This window comes from Ochlerotatus camptorhynchus, unplaced genomic scaffold (assembly GCF_037179485.1).
Source record: "Ochlerotatus camptorhynchus isolate MF236.1 unplaced genomic scaffold, CSIRO-AGI_Acam_v1.1 ptg000184l, whole genome shotgun sequence".
Lineage (NCBI taxonomy): Eukaryota > Metazoa > Arthropoda > Insecta > Diptera > Culicidae > Ochlerotatus > Ochlerotatus camptorhynchus.
In genome coordinates, this window is record NW_027040674.1 from 44,050 (window position 1) to 69,589 (window position 25,540).

Consider the following 25,540-nt stretch of genomic DNA (forward strand, 5'->3'; position numbering starts at 1 on the left):
GCGACCCCGGCGTTGTGGTTAAAATCCATACCTCTCACGCCAAAGTCACGAGTTCAAATCTCACCCCCGGACAAGTCACGAATGACCCAAGAGTGTTAAAGTGACTATAATAAAAAAAAAAAAAAATAGTCGTTAATGTTGATGTTAATGTTGACTCGAAAATTGGATTTCACTACCACTGAAACAGAGCCATCTGTTGTAATATTACACTTTGGATCATGCCTTATTTAGAGCTTTACAGATCAGATCGTCACTATCTGTTAATTACAAGGGGATGTTCACCGCTCTGATAAAAATAATTACGTATGGATTTTTCTAAAAATATTGAAAAAGATATCAATTTTGACGTGCAAAATCTAAAGAAAAACTGATTTTCTTGGATTTTAATAATTTTTCCCAGTTGTTTAGAAAAATAAAAACGTGCGGGGCGGTTAAGGGAAAGTTTACGCGTTTTTATTTCATAATTATGTTCCCGGCCCCTTCCACAAGGCATCCACAGCACATCCAATTGTGATCAATCCAGAAATCGGATAAATAATTTCTGATCTTCTTCCAGGAAACGAAATGATTCCGGAAATTCCCCAACATGGCCGCATTCACGAGGTGTACAGAGGATCATCTATATCTCTAGACTGCAAGCTGCCCGAAAACCACTATTACCAAGGAGTGACGGTACATATTTTCAAATAGGTTTTCATAACTGAGTACACGAAGGGTTCAAGAATTATCACAATATTTTCACTTATATTTTCACTCATATTTTCACTCATATTTTCACTCATATTTTCACTCGAATTAAATCTCAGATCTCACCTCTAACCAGAAGCTTGTTATATTCTAGTACCACTGGAGTCGCTTGGACCATCCTCTACCCTATCATGTGCGCACCGAAGACAGAGTGCTGCAACTGAATCGCATTCGGGACGAGGATGCCGGGCGGTACGAATGCCGTATGACGTACCCGAATGGATCGGAAGCAATCGACTTTGTTGATGTGGCCATTAAGGGTGAGTACTACCCACGAAATCGTCGACAACCGGTTACTACTAGTGGTGCTGGGCGGTGGCAAACATACATGAGACGTTATTGATTACAGACAAGCGAAGAGAATCATATTCACTGCCATGTTCAGTGGAAATTGGGAAGTCTTTAAAACTTCGATTCAGGAACTGACCTTCTAGCCAATTTGCATGAATAACTAATCTATCTATTTTAACGTATCTCTATCTTTCTTGAAAGTATGAAAATGAAATTTAATGTCCACAACTGAAGTCATAGGTCACATCACTGCCAGCAAAGTTACGTTCCAATACTGCCACCACTTTTCACACAATAATCAAATTTAATTCACTCATTCTACATTTTAAATACTCAAATTTCTGCCAAGGAGCCTAACTGAGTATGGACATTTTATTTCATTTTTTTGTGATTTTGTAAATATTTTCTTTCTTGGATTCTAACTAAATCGTAGATGAACTTTTTACATTCTGTAAGCGGGAGAAGTATGATTTGTTGGGGTAACACTTCGAAAGATAGAGATAGATAGCTAGCTACTACATTAGTCAGAATATTCAAATTCAGTATTGATATATTTACCACGAATACGAATATTTTAACACAAACTAATTTTAATTCGGTAGCGCAGAATCAATATAAACCATTCAATAACCCCAAATTGTATTTCAATCAGTCTGTCAGCTTGCTAACACCAATCAATACAGGGAATTAAATTAACCAAAGAGAAAATAAATCACTTCTCTCTTTCCCATTTTCTATGTCGTTGACTTCGTTTACATTCAAAGTCTTCTAATTACCTAGAACCTCTCGAACTAACACCTACTCTAGCACGCTTCTTTTGTTATGTTCAAAACGTGATTAATAAGAGCTAGATTCCTTCCTAATCTAGTTCAGGTATATTCAGTTGCAACTTTCGGGAGCAGCCCATAATGTAACCGTAGATTGTGTTATCTGATGGTAGTGAATGTTATATCTAGGAGCCTATTTTTTATAATGTGTCAGTATATATTAGATGTCAAAAGTAGCACAAATTCTAGATTATTATATCGAAAAAAAAAATAACTTACAAGAAATAAATCATTTATAACTCAAATAAAACCTGATCATCATATTTTAATCAATCATTACCAAAATTTTATCCCTTTCCTATGTATCATTGATAATAATTGACTGACCTCAAGCCGCATAGTTTTCGTTTACCCCTGCCAGAATATCGATGTAGCTTGGTCTTAACGGAAAAGAACTCATCAGATTAACCAATTGTGACGAAATTATTTCGTAAAAGCATGGTTTGACTGGTTGTTGGCACAGTTCTAAGTAATTCTAGATTTGATAAAAAAAAAACATCGAAACATCCAGGAGCATCTCTAGTCGATTACAGGGAAAAGCAGAAGATTTATGCTGATATTCAATAACAGTACGGTTGCATTTCTATTTCCGAGCTGCAAAAAAGCGTTCGAAACGATTAAGTGTGCCAAGGTATCGACAAATTTCTTATTGGTCCGGACAGCGGTACCACCCACTGCATATAAGGAGGGGTTACTGTATATTCTTTATAGGTCAAGTTAGAGTCGGTGTATAATGAATCACGCCAAGAGAAAAACAGTTGAACTTGCATCACGGTTTTCGAAAGGTTCCGTTTCTTTTCACTTGGCAACAGAGGACTGCTACATCAACTTCAAATGACTTCTAGCGAGCAAAAAAAATAGCGGCTCATTATATCAGTGATTTTGTCCAATCATCTTAACAAAAAATAGTAGAAATTCTCATTACTGATTGGTACCCAACGTATCCCATGACAATTTAATGCTCACTGCGTGTTTATGATCATTTCTTCGATTATATTTTATATTTTATTGCAATACCTATCGTGGACCTTTCAGAGCATCGTAATGTTTGTTTACTTTGCACGATAGGTAGCCGGTTTGACAGTTCAATAGGTAGACTTGGCTTCACTCTTGGCGTGACTCATTATACACCGACTCTAGGTCAAGTAACACAGTAGAGGTAAAACGTTTTTGAAACTTTAAACGCGTTTTTCTCAAAACTATGTTTTTCAAATCGGTGACCAAGATATCTTGGGAACGGTTGAACCATTCTGGCTCAAGTTTTCACACAAGGCTTCACTAGACTTACAAATTCTCATTTCAGCCAAAATACTATTGTTCAGAATTATGAAACTATGAGATATTATAATGATAACAAATATATCATATTAACAATATGATCCATTCATGCCTTTTCAAATGTTGCAATGGCGACCTGCAAAATATTGCTTCACGCACCATCTAGCGTTGAAAAAGGTCAGCAACAATCATTCAATTACAATCGAGGGGTGTGAATACAGTACTTATTACAAAAGCAAGAGTCAAATTATTTTCATTAATTACATTGTGTCTGACATGTCACTGTTGTCATCAAATAAAATAAAATGCTGAAATACATTCATTTGAAATATTAAACAAATTTTCATTTGGTTTACCCCTCGTGACAATAAACAAATACATTGGTAGCCTTTTTGGCCACAGAGGTACTTTCATCGCTAGAAATTCGGTTCGCCAGCTAAGCGAAAGAGTTGATCATATTGTTAATATAATATATTATAATGATAATTTATATTTGTGGATGTAAAGTTCGAGTATGACACATAAAACCTGACAATTTTGCTTTTGCAATTTTTTTGCAATTAGCTATTTTATAATCGCTGAGTGCTAACTCATCGCGAGCACTCATCAAACAATTTATGACGAAATTATACGTCAAAAATTAAAAAAAAAATACTTTGAGAAGCCCCCATTTTATTCCAAAGTGATATTTTACTTACTCCAACGATTACAGACAAGATTTTTTAATCCAGCTTTCCACGCTTGCTAATGGCGCTTGGTAATGGCGGCTTGCACTTGCACGGATTTTAAAATGCATGTTCAGTGTAGCTTTTGCCATGTGCGAGCGTGAAAAACTGGATATACTAGCTAAATATTTCTGGTATTTCGAGTTCAAAAATGGCCCATCCTATCGAAATGACGTCTGAGACAAAGTTGAAGCAAACTGGATTGCCATTTCAGAAAAAAATAAACGGTAAAAAAAATCTCAAATTTTCGTCAAAATGAAAAAAAAATTAAACTTCAATAACATTTTGAGTGATTTTAAACTTATAATTATTCGAACGCGTATGAAAAATGCTAACTTTGCTGAAATGGACACAATGGACACTTCAAAATTGACCGAAATCGTAGAACATCAACTATTAGTGAATTTGTTTCTATGTTTTTTTTCCACAAATCATTTTTTTTTTTTCATAAAGTATTTTGTTTAGTTCAGAAAATCATTCTCTATGCACAAATCACATATATATTGCGTGGAAAAAAGTTTTTAAAAAATACTAAAAGATAATAAGTATAATAATCTTAAAAGTGTAGTTCTTTTGTTATTTAAAAGTTTTTAACAGCTTTTTTTTTATTTTTCTATGAAAATTTGTGACTTTTTTCAATTCAGTGTACTTTTTTGCAATCCAGTTTCCTACAACTTTGTTTCAGACGTCATTTCGATTAGATGAGCCGTTTTCGTGCTATGATTTATTGAAAAATATCGAATACGCCATTTTGAACAATTAGGCGTGAGTCACAATAATGAACGAATCCCAGCACAAACTTGGTTCATTGCCCCTAGCAAACAATTATTGGAAGTTTCATGGAATTTTGAGAGGTAGAATCAAATATTTGAATAACTTCTATTTGGCCAGGAACTGCTCAGTCTTGGTCAACGCAAAACGCCTTTTTTACGTACTCTCGGAGATTGGTCGTAACAGCTTGATAACTTGATCAAATACAACAAGTCTCATTCAAATATTTTTTTTTTTTCTTTCTTTATTACCGTGATTTTTAGCCGTAGGCTAGTTCATAACGTTAAACAGCAGATGGTCAGGCAAGATCCTGGCTAAAATCAAATAAATGCAAACGCCATTGCAATAAACAAAATCTCGGAACATTGCTTGTTTTTGGTGTTCTGACTTAGTATAACCCCTTAATTTGATACAGCTTTCCCCCGAAGAACGCGTTACCCAATGAGTTCTACCCACCGCTTTGTCTCGATGGGTTTTCAACCAAGCGCTCTGATTTTCTGCGAGTGACTAGTTCTCCATTGGCACTACTCACATGCAAAAAATCAGACCGACTGGTTGAAAAAGTGGGTAACGCGTTCTTCGGGGGATAGCTGTATTCGGATTCAGCGAGGCAAAATCTATAAAACAAGTGTCGATTTTGCCTTTCATGTATATGACGTACACTTTGAAGTGTTAAGGGATAAGTTTTGTTCTAGGGATAACATGGCAACCCTCGAGATACATAAATGTTATTTAGTTCGCATACATGTTTTAAAGAATTTCTTATTTTGCCAACCAACAATCATCTTTTTATTTATTAACAATCTGAAAAAAAAATAGTAGGATACCGTCCCTGAACGATGAGTGGCTTTAAACGCAAAATAGTAACGCGATACGTACTGTTATTGAATCCAGTCTGCTTAGGTGTAATCATACAACGGTAATTCTAAGACATCACAGACCGTACAATCGCATTGTTCATAAGTGATGAAAATGCTATGTTATACGCATACATTATTGCTCTCTATTACACTGACATTTTTCATTTCCAATCTTGCGATATTGTAACAACTTCAAAATATCAATCTGAAATCGCCGCTTAAAACCCTCCAATACATGCGTACGCTAAACATCCACTCAACCACTTCAACGTCTGCGCGACGACCATCATGTCATCTAACCAAAGGTTCCGGAACTACCCAACTGATCAATGGTGAGTGCACCTACACTGACTACGTTTGCAAGGCCCCAGTGGTTATATTCAAGACCTGTATACCGTCCTGGATGATTTGCGATGGTATACCGGACTGTGCCGATTTCTCCGATGAGCGCAACTGTCGTGTATTGCGCAAAGGAAAGCTACGTTACGACTATCCGGAACAGAATCCTCGTGGCCAACGACAGTCGATACGCCAACCACCGAACCTTACCTCCTCAACTGTGGACTCTTCTTTGGCACGAGCTGCAACTAAGTTTTTCGGTTTGTTTTCAATGCTTAGCACTTAAGTCTTTAATTACTTCGTACTTAAACTCAAACTCGCTTAGATTACCCTCAGATAAAAACAAATTCTAGCAAATTGTGCCAGCCTGAAAAAAGCAAAAACCAAAACAAGCCGCTGCCAAATTTCAAAAATGCGATACAGCTCTTTGGATAACAATCTTTATTGGCATAGAGGACGCCTCAATTTGCAAGAACAAGTATATACTGTTATGAATGTTTTAGATTTTGTTTTAGTGTGTGTTTATCTATCATAGGATTGTACTCGTTTAGCTGAGATGTGGTTAATTCACTGTTTTAGTTCAAAACACACAAAACACAGCGCTCTATCAGATGCATTCACCGACACATAACAGTTACCGGAAACCGAATTTGGAATTGAAAGATATACAGCATGTACAAATACTTTTAAAATTGTGACCCGAAGTCATAAATAGATTGCACAGACTGAACGAACATTTACCGCTAGATTGCGAACAACACAAAATGAAAATGTAGACCAGTGGAGATATATTATTTTCTCATAGTTTTTATCTTAAATTTAGGAACAGTGAACTAATCTAGGAATTTCGGAAAATCAATCTCAAATTACATTCATTTAGCCTCCCCTTGAGACAATAAACTCGCGTGCGAATTTTGCAAACAAATCTCACGTTTAAGATTCTCATGCTTTTTCACGCACTCATACTCACAACGCCAAAAAATCAGTCCAGCTTAAAACTCATCAAAACTGCTCAAACTTCAATTGCTTAAGCATGCTTATGCATTAGACTGATGCAAAATTTTAAATTTTCGCTCCACAGTTTTCAAACAGTTTAAAATCGGGTCCTGATTAGCCTCCGAAAGTTTAAACTCATTTTATAAGAAACTGGCCATTTGAAGTTTAGATAGAAATTACTATGGGAAAACCAAACTTTTTGTTCATTGTCTTCTAGCCTTTTTCCAAATTGTACTGTTAACAAGCTACAGCTACAGCTACAACTTTGCAGAAAATCGTTTTTCAGCCAAACGTCAAATTAAATAATTACTAATTGTTTAAGAGATTGATAATCTTATGGCAAGTTTAAGCAACTGTATTGTGGGTAACACTGTATTCTGCAGTGTGGCATAGTAGCCATGATTTTTGTCCTCTATTCTACGCGCCAATGTTGCCTTGATTGAGCATAATCATAAGACATTAATAATTTGTGTTTCTTACATTTGATCGAAAAGTGGTCTTCAACAAACTTGTAGCTGAGAAAATTTCCAACAAGCGCAGTTATCATTTTCTAAAGTAGAGTGAACTGATGAATTTTGAGATATATATGAAACGAAATTATGAATTCCCCATAGTAATTTCCATACAAACTTCAAATGGTTTGTGCCAAGTCAGGTTCTTACTAAATGAGTTCAAATTTTAGGAGGATAATCAGGACCCAATTTGGAACCGTTTGAGCACTGTGGAACGAAAATTTCAAATTTTTCATTAGTCTATTATGCATGTTGTGTTAGTTTTCCGTCCCCTGTCGCAAAAACATCAATAATAACAATGAGTAACGCCAAAATATTTAGCAATGATTTTTTTAACCTGAAAAATCCTGAAAGGCAAATAAGCTCACGCATGAGATTTGAGGTTTGGAGTTTTTTCGAACACTGCTAGGGGGCTGTCCATAAACTACGTAGACAGTTTAGGGGGGGGGGGGGTTGACAATTATCCACGGCCCATACAAATTTTAATTTTTTTGTATGGACAATTGTCTACGCAGGGGGAGGGGGGGGTCAAGAATCCTAAAAAACTGTCTACGTAGTTTATGAACAGGCCCTAGATAAAAAAAATGTGTATTATGCGGGAAAAGAAAAAGTTCTATAAAACATGAGCATTTTAAAGGGGTGCTCGATTTTTATGGCAAAAATCTAAGTTGCCAGTTTTCCGGATTTCGTATCATCCAGACTATGAATATAGATACTTGATTCATGTTTGTGAATAGGAAAATGGCTGGAATGGAACCCCCCCCGCACGGTATCGCACTTGATGATGCAAGCCTATTACAATGTTTGTCTAAAGGAACAGTCAAAACCGAAGAATAGAGATTAAAGAACACCGTTCAATATCGAGATAAAGAGTATAGACATTTGCAGAATTTACTGTACAACCACTGTCCTCAGACCTTGTTTCACCTTATAAATTGTTAAAGAATAGAATAGAAGTATTTGTACATGCAAAATCTACCGAAACAAAAACAAAACCAGAAACAAATCATGCATTCGGATTAGCTAAATAACAAAAACAGGCAAATTGCATTGATAGAATTCGACTCAAGGTGTGCCATGGGTGGTGTGGGTATGAATATCGGCTACCTTGTTAAAATTGTTCCGCAAACCAAAACACAACCACATCCGAAATATGTTTGTTATAGCGTAGCAAAAACGATCATCGCCTGCTTTGACCAAAAACACAATAATAGAGCAAATGTGCGCCTAAAAAAAAAGTTCAGGCATCACTAGCGATTTACACTGTAAATCAATATATTCAATAGAAAGGGTACGTAAAACTTGGATACTGTTTTCATAATACAAATTTAACTATTATCTCGAACCTCAAAATGGCCTTAACTGCTTTCGAGTGTACATTCTGATTTCTCTTTGAGTATATGAAAACACTACTTCGTATTCCTTATCTTTACTTTAATGCGCTTCCTCTGTATAAACTACACGAAAACATGAAAACAAACTACAAGTGTGTCTCTGTCGAGCTTTATGTGTGATCTACTGTTGTATGTTTATGACATCTCTGTGTGTTAGTAATTACCCGATAGTATTAAACTCTAAATTGTGACTTAATATTAAGTGCTAACAACCGTTTTCAGGCGTGCTGTGCTAACAAAAAGAACTTCTCAATACAAATAATTGTAACGTGTTTTAGATTTGCGTGTGAAATTTTGCTACTTTTCTTAAAACAAGCAACTGTTCCAATAATATAAATAATGAAAGTTTCAAGTTTGAATATTTAAAGTTCTTATTAATGTTCAAGAAGATTGCTTTTCCATTTAAGACCATACCATACTTTGCTTGAAAAGTCCCACTTTCACTATTCTACCACATTTTTTCACCAAACACTTCAACAACACACATCTTTCGACATCAAGTAAACCACACTAACACCATTACTTGTACACTTTGCTGCTTTATTGACAATGCCATACCTAATAGAAACAATATATGTAAATCAAATTGGGATATCAGTATACTTAATTTACCTGCAATAAAATGACTAACTGTAAAAAGTAGCAATTTATCCCGGGAAAAATTATCTCTCCTGTATATCTACGACTTCTTATATGCTATTTATTTCCCTCAGCTCCTCAATCATTACCAATCCTTCGATTGGAACCTACAATGTCATATCTGAGTCCCGGTGAATCCGTAACGGTCGACTGTAGTTCGTCGGCCGGTTCTCATGTGCCAGTTACGTGGGAAAGGATGGGAGGCTCGCCGTTACCTTACAACTTTAGGGTATTGTCTATTTACCGTTCGTTTGAAATGTTTCATTATATTAAGCAACTCCCCTCCTTACAACTGCAGCAAGACGGAAACAGACTGATCATTCAGAACGTTGCCGAAGCCGATACCGGAAAGTATACCTGTATTTGTCGAACTGATGAGGGACTGCAATACATTTCGGACTTTGAACTGCAAGTCAGTCCGGGAAGACTGCCGGAATCATCGCGAACTTCTAAAGTGGAATATGCCCATCGTGGCTCAACAGTGAAGCTGCAATGTAATACAGATATCCATCCGACATCATTCGAATGGTCACGTGATCGAGGCTCGTTCAATGCGGATCAAAATACAACCATTGTGAGTGTCTGTCTGGAAGAGTTAATTGTATCCTATAATCAATCCGATTTTTTTTTCACAGCCTATCCTCACCTTAACTGATGTCCAGGCGGCAGATGCGGGTACATACATTTGCACGGCTCGCCACAATGGCCATAACGTAGATGTGCTGACTACATTAGTCGTAAACGGTGCAATTCCTTTCTTCCCACAATCACCGAAAAGCTACATGGCTTTCAACAAGATTGAAAATACCTACTCTAAGTTCAACTTCGAGATCTCCTTCAAACCACAAAAGCTAAACGGTCTAATACTGTACAATGGCCAACGACCACCGAAGGGAGATTATATCTCATTGTCACTGCGTAACGGATTCCCACAATTTAGATTCGACTTCAACGGGCAGCAGGTCACGCTACAACCAGAAAAACCGGTCCACATGGGACAATGGCACACCGTTAAGGTGAACCGCGTTAGAAATAATGGTTTCATGCTCGTTGATGACCAAAGCCCAGTCGTCTTCCCTGATAGATTGAAGTTCCACGGATTGAATCTAGATGATAACTTGTACATTGGAGGCGTTCCAAACTTTGCTGTCCTACCATCAACCGCTGTAGAGATTAAGGAAGGCTTTGTGGGATGCATCAGTAGGTTAGTTATCAATGGTCGTGAAATCCAACTATATCAGGAAGCAATCACCAGCGAAGGAACAACATCATGCGAGCCATGCGCTGAGGATCCGTGCATGAATTCTGGAGTTTGTCTGGACACACAAAGCCCCGTTGGGTACTCCTGTGTCTGCCAGGAAGGCTACACCGGCAAAGATTGCAGAATTGAAGGCCAGAAATGTATGTCAGGTACATGCGGAATAGGTCGTTGCGAAGAAACAGAGTCTGGCGCCGAATGTTATTGCCCAATTCATAAGACTGGCGACCGATGCCAGTATACCGAACATTACGCAGACGCTACACTGGCATTCAAGGACGGCAGCTATGCAGCCTACGAGTAAGTACAACCAGAAGGCAGAAGAACATTTATATAAGTTTTGATTGAACACACCCTACCATGCCACGAAAAGTTAACATATCCGGAGTGATTTGAGATTTGAGAATAAAAGCTCAATCTCGTGAGCAAACTACACCAAATGATAGAGGAATCGTTCATCTATCTGATAGTGTTATTAGTTTTGAAATTGATCTTTTACTAGCGAGAAATCCACGATTGACGTGTTTGTTTACAAATGCAATTACGCCCAAATTTCAAATCACTCCGGATATGTAATTTTTTGCTTATCTGTCAACCCGGTTAGGCATAAATTCACCAAAACGCTTTCGTAATTTGTGTAAAAAAAAGAAATGAGACTTGAAATCATTAATAAATAATATTTTCTTTTATTGTTTGCAGCAAATTCCAAACTAAACGAAGTGCCAAGTTCCGTATCAAACCGGATTCCTTAGAAGATGGTGTCTTGCTGTATGCCGCCGAAAACGAAAAAACATATGGAGACTTCATTGCCGTTGTACTTAAAGACGGTCAAGTACAACTTCGCTACAGTGTTGCAGGAAGTGAGATAACCTATTTATTTTAAATATCACCAACGCAAGCCAACACCAACACCATTTTCAGAAATACCACCAGTAATACTGCAATCAACCGTACCGATTGAAGTGAACCGTTGGCATGAAGTGTCTGCTGGTCGTAGTCGCGGTGGACTAGCATATCTACAGGTCGATGAAGAGCCGCTGATCAATGAACCTAAGATCGGAAGAGCAACTGCCATCGCTCTCAAGTCAAATATCTTCGTGGGAGGATACGACAAACGAATACTACTGAATCGCGCTGTGGGAGTCAACAGAGGATTTGAAGGATGCGTAGCAGATGTAAGTACATACCGTCAAAGTTAAGAGCCAATTGTCTGACGAACTGTTTGATCCTGAGTTGTATCTTCAATTTTAGCTTGAAATATCCGGTAATGTAATCAACATGATTGATGACATTAAAGATTCGGCCAACCTATACAATTGTGGCCACCAACAGCATGCTGGAGGAGTCCACCACGGTAATGACGAAGATAACGAAATCGACCCATGCAAGCCGGGCTACGGAGGTCCACACTGCGATACTGTGGTAGATATTTGCTTAGCGCAGAGACCTTGCGAAAATGGAGGCCACTGTCACACCAAACAAGACGGCTCATTGTACACTTGCGATTGTCACTCAGGATTCCTAGGAAGGAACTGTGAACATGTATACGTTACTAACATCGGGTCCAAATTTAGTGGCGATGGATTCTTGGAGTTGAATCCAAAAGCGATTGTCGCCGGTGCGGATCAATATGAAACCAAGTTAGCTATCTTGTTTAGTACTGAGCAAAGCAATGGTATGCTCTTGTGGTACGGTCAACGCAACGGAGACAATTTTGCGGGAGATGACTACATCTCCCTGTCGGTGCATGAAGGATATCTGGAATTCGGAATGCGTCTGGATGGCGAAGAATCTACGTTGCGAAACGAAGACGTATTCGTCGCCGACGGTGAACAGCACGTTGCCGTTATCACGCGTGAAGCCAACAGAAATAGGCTGGAAGTGGATCAATTCTCGGCGCACGGAGAAACACGACCAACCGGAAAGCAAGAAATTCACCTTCCCGGAAATGTTTATATCGGTATGGGCATTAAATTTCAGGAACCCTAAGAATCTCTTACTTATTAAACCATGGTGATATTTTTTGCAGGAGGTGCTCCGGATCTAAGTCACTTCACTGGGGAACGGTTCAACGAGAGTTTCAACGGTTGCGTCTACGTGATAGAAAATGCTTACACTAACCGACGCGTACCGCTGGAGAACTTCGCGGTCCGAACAGTCAACGTTGATATTTGTAATGAGTAAGTAACAAATGTTTAAATTGAGTAAATTTATTGATTGGAATAATTTAAGAAAACTACGCCTTGTTCTGTGGATTTACAAGGAAAAAAAATAATGAAAGACAATTGTTTGTATCAAAGACGGTTTGTGGTAGGTGCCAACAAAAATTGTAAAATTTTCAAATACACTGTAGTCAACCAGCTAGTTCTCTAGGCCGAAGCGTCTCAGAACTATATGAAAATTTACTCACGGGGAGAGTTTATGGTTATTCCAACGAGAAAAACAAATCAACAAATTGGGGATGATCAATTTTTCCCAGAAAATTTTAGTTGTTTTTTTTTTGCCGTGCATAGGGGAAATGGATGTAATACATAAATTCAGCAATCAACTACATTTTCAATAGCGATATCCTTTAGTACCGTCCCAATGACGCGTTCATATAGATAAAATTTATAAATAGCCCAATCTTAGATCCATAGGCCAACATTAGAGCCATTTCCGCTATACAATGCAAACTCAAAATTCATGAACCAAGCACCGTAAGTGGATTACTTTTTACCGATAAAACTGAATATTTTTTGGCACACACAAATAAATATTTACCTTTCAATTATGAACTGGCAAATACTTTTCTAATGTATGAATTTAGTTTTTCAATTGCATGTTTTGTTTATTTTTTAGAATTAGATTAAAAATGCATATTTTCAATTCCGGGGTGAAATTAATCATGTAGATTTTTATGCAATATTCAGAAATTAGCATATACCTATACTCTTTGTGTTTGCTGACAAAGAATCAGATGTTAAAATTTCAATATAGCAAAATAGTTTGAAATACACCTAAATGTAGGCAATAAACATAACAAAATCATTTTTATGATACGAATCCGTATAGGTATTTGAACCAGTGCTGTAAATTCTCAAAATCATTTGAACATTTTTGATGAAAATGAGAAAAGTAGCTATTCGCTATCAAACGGGACCTCCTCCGAATGGGTGATATCAGTTGCTTAGTCATTTGACGAAGGCATGGATCATTCTCATTTGAGAAACGCTATATATCATTCAATTGAGTGTAACCTACACACAAACGGAGCTCTGGTCGACATTCCGGCGAAAAAGCTAAGCCAACCCGACACCAACCTGACTTCTATCAAACCCCAACCCGATGTTGACCCGACATTGACCCGACATAAACTAAAAATTGACCCGACAACAACACGACATTGGGTCGACATCGACCTTAAATTAGCCTTACATTGATCCGACATCGGGTCGACTTGTCTGTTCGGGACCATTTTGCTGGATTTCTTCCATACTTCACTGTCTTATATCAAATGATACTGAGTGACTCAATTGACAGTGACAATGAGCTTCGAATGAGAAAGGGGCTCTTCAAATTATGGTCATGTGAGAATTCGTTTACACAGAATTGATTGAATGGTTGTAGTGGTTCATCTTCAATCGAATGATATGAAAATTTACAGCACTGATTTGAACGAAATCTGATTTCAGAGTCGGATTCAGCGACCAAAAATTAAGTACAATAAGCAATTTCGCCAAGCACAGCACCAGTATAAATGCTGATTCTGATAGGTTTTTTCAGAACAGTCAAAAGTTGCATATTTTATCATTTCCGCAAAATTGTACATTTAGAGTGGTAGAATTCATTGATTGTTGTTTGGGAAACGTTTCAAAAGTACTATTTTAAACTACTAAGTGATCAACTTCATCTCAATGATCATCTGTGATCAATCTGTCAAGTATCCCATAAGTTATACTGACTTCTGCGATTGTTTTATTTTTTTAACACTTTATTTGCTTCAAATTCAAAATAAATTACATTTCATTTTAACCTAGGTGCTCCAACTACTACAGTAACTTGCCAGCCTTAATTGTTATGATATATATCTACACTGATAGGCAAAATAAAGTGCCCACCCCATCATTTTTTGAATTTCTCTCATTTATTTGGTTCAAATTAAAGTAAATACACTGTAGTATTTTTTATATCTTATTCTTTATATTCTTTTTAAGTTTCACTTATAGAATACCAGATAAAAAGAAGAGACTGACTCGAAGAAAAAAAAATCAAAATGGGTGTAAAAAAGAACAGTGACAAAAAAAAGTGCCCACTGCATTTTAACTCCAGAAAACATAAAATAAAGTAAAAGAATACCAGCCTAATAGTTAATGTGTCCTCCTTTGGCCTTCAGGACCAGCTGCAGGCGCTTCGGCATGCTCTCCACTAGATTCTTCAGGTGCTGTGGATCTAGTTCTTCCCAGGCGCGCTCCAGGGCTTCAAAATAGTTATTTTTATTGGTAACACCAGTTTTGTCAACCCTGGCATCGAGAATCGCCCACAAATTCTCGATGGGGTTGAGGTCCGGGCTTTGTGGAGGCCATTCCAGTGGTTTAATTCGACATGACCGGAAGAAAGACTTAGTCTTCTTGGCAGTATGCTTCGGATCGTTGTCCTGCTGGAATACGAATTTCTCCTCAAGGCCCGTCTGGATCAGCGAAACTTCCAGATTTTCCCGCAGGATGTCGATGTAGGAATCTGCCGTCATTATCCCGTCGATTTTCACCAGGCTTCCCACTCCACCCCACGAAAAGCACCCCCAGACCATCACATTTCCTCCTCCATGCTTCACCGTGCCTTGTATGTGGCGCTCCTGAAGCTCCTCACCCGATCTACACCACACACGAACCCGTCGCTTCCGGTTGAACAGTTCGAATTTTGATTCGTCCGTCCAGAGAACCGTTTTCCAGAACTCTAGGGGCTTATCAGCATGCTCCTTAGCAAACTTAAGCCGTTTGACTTTGTTTGCCTTGCTGATAAATGGGCGCTTCCGAGCAACTTTGCTGTTCAACCCCTGTGCTACGAGACGGCGACGAACAGTTCGACTGGAAACTGTTAGCTGAAGAGCCTCCTGGATCTCGCGGACAGTTACCTTCGGGTTCTTCTTCACTTCACGCATGATCTTGGTGTCCGTTCTCGTATCCGTTTTGCGCATCCTGCCTCTGCCAGGGCGATCCACCACTGATCCGAACGATTTCATTTTCTGCAGAATTTTCCCGACCGCTGTTTTGCTGATATTGTACTTCCTAGCGACAGACCGGTGCGATTCACCGTTTTGCACATCACGAACAACCAATTTTCGGATACACACGGGAATTGCTTTCGAAATCACTACGTCCTCCATTTTTTTCAACTGATTCAAATGCGATCACGTGTACAAATGCACCAGTTCCACCCGTTTGCTTCAATACATGTCAAACTTTCAAAACAAAAACAATCGAGGGGTTTTCCGATGGAAACTTATCGAAAACATACCGATTTTTGAAGTGGGCACTTTTTTTTGTCACTGTTTTCTTTTTCAATCCAAATTGATTTTCTTTTACTTCAAGTAAAACTTTATATTTTCAGTATTCCATAGGTGTAACTTTAAAAGAATAATAAAGGTAAGACATCGAAACAGACTACGGTGTGTTTATTTGAATTTGAACCAAATAAATGAGAGAAATTTCAAAAATGATGGGGTGGGCACTTTATTTTGCCTATCAGTGTAAGTGTTCTTACATTGTTCCTGTCTTGGTAATTCAGTATTTTAAACAGGTTTCCTATTTACTTATTGAAAAAAAAACAAACTTATTGGACGGTAGCTAGAAGCTTCAGCTGGATTTTCCGGTTTCAACATTGAAACAACTTTTGCATTTTTCCATACCAAATGAAAACATCTGTTAAATAATTGTACCAATAATGACTAGGTACTCTCTGGGAGTTTTTGATAAGGATAAATAAAATTCCATCATTACCTGGAGCTTCCATATTTTGAATTTTTTTAGTTATAGATCTTAATTCGTCCAAATTAGTCCCAAAAATATTATCCCGAGAAATTCAGATAATCCTGAGCAACCTGATTCTCAATAGGACTAGTAAGACCCAAACTGAAATTATGGGAACTCTCGAATTGCTTAGCAAGTTTCTGAGCTTTTTTCCAAAATTTTACCACCTGCTTTAAGCGCGGAATAGGCATTTGAGGTTTTTTTTTAAATGTCATGAGCTTCCAAATGGGTTTGGAACTTGGGTCTAATTTCGAAACATCATTTTCAAAAGTTTTGTTCCTCAGGGCAGAGAATCGCAATTTAATTTGTTTTTGCAAATCCCGCCAGATAACTTTCATGGTAGGATCATGTGTTCTATGATATTGTCTCCTAGGGTCCTAGGGTCATTTTTCAGACGGATCAAGAGCTGAAGATATTTTTTTCCAATCTGGTCATTTTAGAATACTGAAAATTACTCTGAGCTGATGAAAGATTCATTTGGACCCTGGAATCGAAGGTACAAGTCCTGTTTGATGATTTCCGAGTCGTTCTGTGGCAGAAATTCGGCGGTCGTTGCATGTGTTGATCCTCAGGTATGATCTGCTGTACAATTTGGTGATAGCACCCGAGGATTTTCCCGATGAATTCCTCTCGTATATGGTTGCTCTCAATACCTTGCAGGTACTGCATTGCCAATGTTGGTATCCGATAACATCTTCAGTACATAATCCAGTTGCCGTTGTTGGAAGAGAATATGCGTTTACGATTACTGTATCATTTGAAGCTGCTGTTGAAAAAATGCATTTTCAACCGGAAAAGTTGATCCTTTAATCGTATCCACCAGGCTGGAGTTCTTTTAGATCATATTCCTCAGTTTGAAGCAAAAATAGCGAAAAAATAAAAGGATTTCAGATTTTATCTCTCAGAATTCCATGAAACATGTATAAATATTCGCTAGGGTCAATAAACTAAGTTTGTACTGTAGTGTTGACAAGCGCTTATTTTTTTTTAAATGACATATTCGGCTTTTTCCAATAAATCGTAGCACGCTCCATGAGTAACCAGTCCCGAAAACCGAGCTGTTTTTTTATTATTCAAACTGTATAATCTGTGCTCCAAAAGACTAATGGAAAAAAAAAATTGACGACAGACGATTTTTTTAAATTATTGGACAAATTGGGCCGAAGGGTCTTCGATTTCTATGAAACTTCGCCCATAGGTAGAGTTCATAGATATATTAACAATAGTTAATATCCAAAAGGTATACTTCAACGAGCTTCAGCAACTCTCTTTATTCAAATCAGGTATAATATCTTCAACACATAGGTCTATCTATACCTAAAACCGGTTTTTAACGGCGTTTTAGATATGTTTCATAATGTCGACCAGATCGTTTGACTTAGACGTTTCAACTCGGCCGACCCCTTGATTTTTATATAATTTAATTTGATTGTATTATAATATAGATGTGTAGGTAGGTATTTAAGCTGCTATCCGTACGGACGATGAGCGTGGAGAAAGAACAATTTGATTTTTTTAGCAGAGCGCTAGACCGGTGGTAATCAGTTATTCGGACATATCTCAAAAACGGTATGAGATACCATTTTGAAACTTTCTCCGAAAAAAGTTTATAAATTTCCAAACATGAAAACAAGTGTTTGATCAAAATTCATGATACAGATGATAATTTCCAATAATTTTTCTTTTGGACTTTCTTTAATAGTGAAAACCTTCATGCGAAATTTGTTTCCAATTGTATTTTTTATGAATAGTTGACAAAATTTCAAGTAATTTTTGTTTATTGACTTTGACTGTACGATGCTTGATTCAAAAGTTATGATATTTTTAAGTTGGTGGTATCCAAGAAAATCGGAAAACTTTAACTAAGGTTTTCCGGAAAAATTGGCACCCTGATTTTTTTGAAATTTACTTTTGTTAATATATCCATGAACGAAGTTTCATAGAAATCAAAGACCCTTCGGCCCAAACCTGTTCGGTCATTTAAAAAAATCCATCCAACATTTTTATGGCACGCACTGTATGCTCCCGAAATCAATGACTCCTAAAAATGTAACATAAACATTTTCTTCGCTAATTGGATCTACATTTTTAGCACCCATCACATACAAGCAAGTATGAATATTCTGATGCTCCGGTGAAGACAGGTACCTACCTAAATTTCCGAAGGGAAGGATTCCAATTTTGACTAGGCGTGTCCTCGAAGTGGAGAAATATTGCTCCGTCGAATTAAACAAAAATTGTATGACTTTAGCATGCTAAAATTACATGAGAAATCATATTCCAAACATTTAAAAATGTTTATGTATTCGTTCATCGGTTTTTATTCGTTTTGTCTAGGACAGTTTTACTACTTTCATGAAAATTACAGGAACATAAAAGAATTTCTGAGAGATTCAGGAAATTCAAAAAACAAAACAAGAAAGTTCCGAGAACATTGGGGAGTTATAAATCAGTATTCCATAGAAAACGTTATAGCGAGTCTCAGAATTTCTCGAAAATTCGTATAGTTCTTTCTTGTAAAAATATCAGACTCGTATTTTTTACCGAATTGCCTTCACGACAGTTTCACTAGCGTCAAGAAAATTTTAGAAACTTTACCAAACCTTCATTAAACTTCCGAAAGTTCCTGAAACTCCAGGAAAATATTGAAAACTTTAGGCCCATTCGATTTAAATCAGAAAAAGTGCAGATGTTTCAAGAAGAAAGTCCAAAAAACTTCAAAGGAATTGGGAATTCAATCAACGTCTGAAAAATGACTGGAACTTAAATGAAGTTCTGAGAAGTTTTGGAAAATTTTGAAAACTTCATTTACATTAACATCAGGAAAATTGCAGGATCCTTCAAGAATTTCATGGACATTCCAATAATTAAAAGGACAACATGAGAGTTTTAAGATCATTAGGGTAGATTCCGACAGCTTCATGGTAGTTCCATAGATTTCAGGAAATGTCCATGAACTTCAGTGAAGATCAAAGATCTTCAGGTCAGTTACATTTACTTCTGGAAAATATTGTAGGAGCATTACTGAAGTTGGCAAAACTTCAGGGTCTTTAGAAAGGGATGTTACGTAAGTCCGGGCATTTCTGAGAATTCAGGGCAGTTTAATCGGGAAAATCATGGGTTCTTCAGGAAAATTCCAAGAACTTCAAGTAAATTTCAAGTACCTTAGGACAGTAGCAGCACCTTCAAGAAGTTCCAAAACTTTAGTATTTCGAGGAAGATCAGAGAACTTCAGAACATTACCATTAATGAATTGCCTTATGTTTCAAAAAGTTGTGTGTTTTAAAAATTTCTGTAAATTCTCAGGGTATTCCAAGTAATCATTGGAACTTTAAATAAATTCCGAGGACTATTTTAAAAATAAGGGAACCTAAGAAAACATTCCAGAACTCATTTAAAATTTAGAGAACTTCAGGGAAGTTTAGAGATTTTGTTGAAGTTCCACGAGCTTCAAGGAAGTATAGAAAATTTCGGAGCTTCAAGATAGATCATTAAACTTCAGGACAGTTCAATAATTGTCAGGAAAATCGCGGAAACTTTTAAAAAGTTCTGAGAAATCCAGACAAGTCTAGAGAACATTATTGAAGTTCAGAGATCTTTAGGGCAGTTCCAATTACTTTCGAGGAAGTTTAATGATCTTGAATAATTGGTCATTTTATGTTGGCTCTTCAGTCTAGTTAGTTAGTTTTCTTTATTAGAGAGACTATCAGCCATTGGCTGGTTGGGATCATATCAGGGCTAGTTTTTGTTTTAGATCGTAAACTTGTTTGTTCTGAACGAAAGATGATTCAACGCTATATCCCCTGAAGAAGGTCAAGTCCAAAAATCGAAATATCAAACATAAAACATTGTAGCATGTTCATATCAGAATAATATCAGAAAAAATCACTTGTAATCCCTGCACGCAACCAAAAGATGTAGGGACGTAATGTCGGCCTAAATGCCCCTAATTTAAGCCCATACATAAATTCAGCAATCGACTAAATTTTCAATAGCGACCAAAAATATCCATTAGTACCGTCCTGACGACTTCATCAAGATAAAATTGATAAATAGCAGATTTTTTAGCGATGGTCCCAATCTTCGATCCATAGGCCAATATAAGAGCCATTTCTCCTATTAAACTGAATGTTAACTGCAACTCCTTTCATGCTCCGCAGTGAATACTGCAGCAAATGAAAGATGCAATGATTTTTTTAACTTTTTTTTTGTGTTCTGTCTATGCTTTTGACTATACAAGCAAGCATATTATTTCAGCAATTCCATAGACAAAAGTTATAATGAGTCTTAGAATTGCGTGAAAATTGGTATAGTTCTACCTTATCAAGAAATATTAGACTCATATTTTTTATTACGTCATTAATATCAATCAAAATATTTTTCGGACTACCCTAACACGGAAATGGTCACCATAATGCTGGAATAAAAAATATGAGTCTGATATTTTTTTATAAAGAAGAACTATACGAATTTTCGAGAAATTCTGAGACTAGCTATAAATTTTTTCTATTGAATTGCTGATTTATAACATTAAAGAACAATGCACACACTTGCCTAGATGCTCTCCAATTCCCGTTCAGCAGAAAAAGCATACGAAATCGCAGAATGGCCTATAAAGGCTATGAAAAAATGCTATGATTATTTAAGACAACAAAGTTTAAAATACCGAGACTTTGAAAAGCTTGCGAGATCATAGACATAACACTAAATAATTGAATTCTGGGAGAGAAGGTATTCGCCTTTCCTACCACCTTTATTTAAAAATTAATAGATATCGAAACACACTCCACCCGCCCTCATTTATCAAGTCAAAAAGTGGCGGTGAAGACATGTGAAGATATTTTTTTAGAGTGCCTGTATTTAAAGTGACGATATCTCAGGTTTTCTGCTCGATATAGAATTGTGCAGAAATTTTTTTTTTATTTGATACTGTCTAGAAACATGTCCGGCTGTGAACATTATATATGACTGCTGCCCTAAGCAATTTAGTCTTTCATTATTTTTTACAATCCACATAACAAGCAACAAAACTATTAACAAACCTAACAAAACGACTGTTTCATTCTTAACAATATACTACTTTACATTCATGCTAATCAATGGAAATTACGGTAATATTTATCAAATTATAATTATATTATTGCATCAATATAAAGCCCCAAATGGATAAGTCCTTCAATGTTGTATCCAGAATTTGATGAAGAAGATGATATATTTGGTGGTTTTGAGTTTGATAAAGTGGAAGAACCTCCACCTGTACATATTATTTATCCACGACCTTACAATAACAAAGCCTATCTCAATTCATCTCTAAGCAAGTGGCTTATGCTTATGCTAGTTACATTCAATTCTATTCTCGGTGAACAGTTATGAAGCTTTTCAAAGTTTAGGCAGCAATATTCAATTTAGTCCCAACAATATCAATGCATATTGCTCACTAAAATGTAGATAGTGATTTCTAGATAAAAAAATACAAATTGTACATACCGCCGAAAACAAGTAAGACTTATTACACTAAACGAAGCAGTATTTTAGTGCAAATTAGAGCAAGGAACTTAAAAAAAAAGTGCTATGTAAAGCACTTACAACTAAACAATGATGAATATATGGGAAACGTCCAGTATTGCTTCGAAAATAGATCAAAATATATACATTTTTCACTGCACCTATGAATAACGGTTACGCAGTGGGATAATTATTTTAGAAAATTTACGAAAAGATATCGTTATATCATACTCGTTAGCTGTATGAAAATGTATAAAAAATGCATCGAAGACATATCGTATATCTTAATGAATCCGTTATTAATTCACACGTTGGTTTTATCCTTCTAAAAATTTAATGTTAGTATGAAAGTGGAATACAAAGACCGTACAATTAATGGTATTATTCATACAACAACAGGTTTAAATTTAGTAACCCAAAACTAACAAATTCTAAGAATACCCTACTAACGCTTATTTTTAGAAAGCAATTTCATTTCAGATCATGTTTTATATAAATATATGTATATATTGAATAACATCACTGTTGTCTTATTTTACAGCCATGTAGATCTAGGCCCTGAGCCGCCCGTTGTTTAAGTTCTATACAGGGTTACAAACCGAACTACATGTAGTCACAATCTGCGATACGAATGAACTTCCACGATAACTGTAATGATATACCTACGTCATTTGAATCAACGCAAATTCGAAATACACACGTGGACGTTTGGAATATGTTCCGGTCATTTTACGCGCCATCAGCCCCTTACTGTAGGACGAAGACCCCTTCTTTTGGTTGGTCTGTTAATTTAGAGTTTCCCTTGATTATCCAATCAAAACGAATATGTGCCAAATAACGATAGTATTTATGAATGAATCAACAAAACGAATAAACAAACGATATCTACTGTTTAGAAATTATGCGCACCAGATATTCGATCAAAACATATTTTGCTTACGGTCTAAAAGACACTGCCTTTTTTGTTCATCTTCTTGATAAGTTCTTTTTTATACTGCCACGACTCATATGACTGACCTAACGAATACAACAATTTCCCAGTGCATTTGTTACAGCCATTTCTGTCAGAAATAATATGTTTGTTCTAAAGAGTAATTAAAACAAAAGTAACTACACGCTTCCAGTGCTCTGAAAACGAAAGCATTCAACTGTTGACATGAAAATCCCTAGATTGATAATTATTGTAACAATTAAGTAAAATCTCTAACATGTGTTCATTGAGCTAACACTGCACCCGTTCATTTACGATTTAGTGAACATGAAAAATCTTTCGAACAAAAATATGTCTTCTATAAAAAAAAAGTTTAATTCGAAAAGCTTTGTCTAATGTTACTTGTATATTTGTTTTGTTTCGTACTAAGACAATAACGAACATAAGAACCAATGTATAAAAGATGTACTATCGACTTCAATTAAAAAGAAGGAAAGAAAACAAACGTAAGGAGTCCAGAAATGTATTTTTATCATTATATCACATTCCATGCATTGCTGGGTTTCTCATATTCTAAGAATTTTTAGCTGACCAAACTGAAGGGTACGGGGCTTATAGAAGCGCCCCAACTAGCTAGGTTGGTTCACTTGATGGGACTGGAGCTCTTTTTTATTCACAGCTATCCGCGATTCACTCTCTTGTTAATTTGCTAACTTTATTGGAACAGTCTGATCTTCATCCGGCAGAACGCAGGCTCTTCCTCCTACAAATATTCGTCATTTTAACGGCGCCGGTCCACACCCAATAGTCTAGTTTCAGGTGCAAATCGAAATTGCTTAATAACAGTGCACAGTGGTCCAGAGCGGAAAAATACATGAAAATTGGGTTTTCTGCACAATCTACTGGTTTTCGCGTTTTGATGTCTTCGAAAGAGTTGTTGGATCAGTCATTAGGGTGGTTTGGTTTTAGGGTGACTTCAAAAATCTAACTCTTCAGGGAAATTTTTGGGAATTTTTTTACTTCTTCAAAGTTGTAGAGGATGCAAAATCAAATAACTTTGTCGAAGACGTCAAATTTTTATCTACGCATTATACGAACTGAAACAACTGGAAGGTTAGGGTGATTCATGAAAAAACAGTTTTTTGACCATAACCTTTTTTGCTTTGTATTTCGAGAAAACTGTTCCTCAGAACACTTTAAGAGCTTTAAAAAACACACGTTTTGATTACCTAATTATGAATCAAAAGATATAGTAATTTTAAGGTAATAGTACGTTCAGATTACAGAGTTATAACATGTTATACCGCTATCTTGATGGTGGTTTCTGTGTTGCAATTATTTGACAACCGTTATAACATGTTATAAGTCTCCAGTCTGAACAAGGCATCAGGGTTACTTCCACTCACTTGCTATAAAAAATGTGTTTCCGGATTATGAAAACATTAGATGCTATAATGATAATTGGTATTTGTAAGTTACAAGAAGAAGTCATGAAGTATGTGTTTGCCACATAAAACCTGTCAATATTGCTTTCAGTGCGTCACAATCAGCGATTTAACGATTCGTGAGCGCTCACTCAGAGTGAACGCTCGCGAATCATAAGATTGTCGATTGTGACGCTCTGAAAGCGAAATTGACAGGTTTTTTGAGTCAAACATATCCTTTACACCCTTTTCTTGTTAGTTACAAGTACAACATATAATTATATCATCTAATGATCTCATAATTTTGATAACCATAGTTTTATAGCAAGTGAGTGGAAGCAACCCTGCAAGGCATAAAACGCTGTCCAGACTGGAGAGTTATAACATGTTATAACGGTTGTCAAATAATTACAACACAGAAACCACCATCAAGATAGCGCTATAACGTGTTATAACTCTGTAGTCTGTGTGGAAGGGTGCATCGGGTACCACTACACACACCCCTACCCTAGCAGTAGCGCATTACCGCGTGTTCTACATACATTGCGCCAACCGGTTCCGACCGCAAGAGGAAGAGAACGTCAAACCGTTTCGCTTCTTTTCATTCTAAACTAAGCGCTTCCCGCGACAAGTTGTATTTGCCTTTTAGTGAAATAAATCGATTCTCGTAGTTTACTCGCGTGTTTGTTTTTCTGCTGTGTTCACTCCGAATCCCATACGCTGTTTTCCACCTCGATAACCCAGACTTTGCCGTCAGGTTATGGGCCCAGCGGGATCGGTGTGAAAAATTTTCGTGAAAAGTTTAGCCGGTTTCGGATCGGTGCTTTTGTTTGCCGCCGCGTGTGCGAGGAGCAGAAAATAATAGCGTGAAAGATTCGTGTTCGGACGGAAGCCATTTTGTTGCGCGAGTGAGTCGAAGAAAAACGTGTTCTCGACATGACCGACGCGAAATTTACGATTCCCAAGCTCAACGGGACGAATTGGGCTACGTGGAAAGTGCGTGTGGAAAACTTGTTGTGCCGGGAAGATCTCTGG

The 25,540-nt window shown here is 36.9% G+C and overlaps 1 protein-coding gene across 11 annotated transcripts in view; it reads left to right on the plus strand.

Moving 5' to 3' along the window:
* trol (terribly reduced optic lobes) overlaps positions 1-23,591 on the plus strand; it is a 67,535-nt gene extending 43,944 nt beyond the window's left edge. For 10 of the 11 annotated variants that reach the window (XM_065223070.1, XM_065223072.1, XM_065223078.1 and 7 more), the window contains 11 exons: positions 557-672; positions 842-1,007; positions 5,805-6,098; positions 9,454-9,608; positions 9,678-9,953; positions 10,015-10,937; positions 11,337-11,497; positions 11,559-11,812; positions 11,889-12,597; positions 12,667-12,817; positions 22,692-23,591. In XM_065223070.1, the coding sequence (XP_065079142.1) occupies positions 557-672; positions 842-1,007; positions 5,805-6,098; positions 9,454-9,608; positions 9,678-9,953; positions 10,015-10,937; positions 11,337-11,497; positions 11,559-11,812; positions 11,889-12,597; positions 12,667-12,817; positions 22,692-22,728 (3,242 nt within the window). In that variant the 3' untranslated portion in view covers positions 22,729-23,591. The remainder of the gene's footprint in view (positions 1-556; positions 673-841; positions 1,008-5,804; positions 6,099-9,453; positions 9,609-9,677; positions 9,954-10,014; positions 10,938-11,336; positions 11,498-11,558; positions 11,813-11,888; positions 12,598-12,666; positions 12,818-22,691) is intronic. The other variant, XM_065223081.1, reaches the window with a different exon arrangement.
* The last annotated feature ends 1,949 nt before the right edge of the window (positions 23,592-25,540 follow it).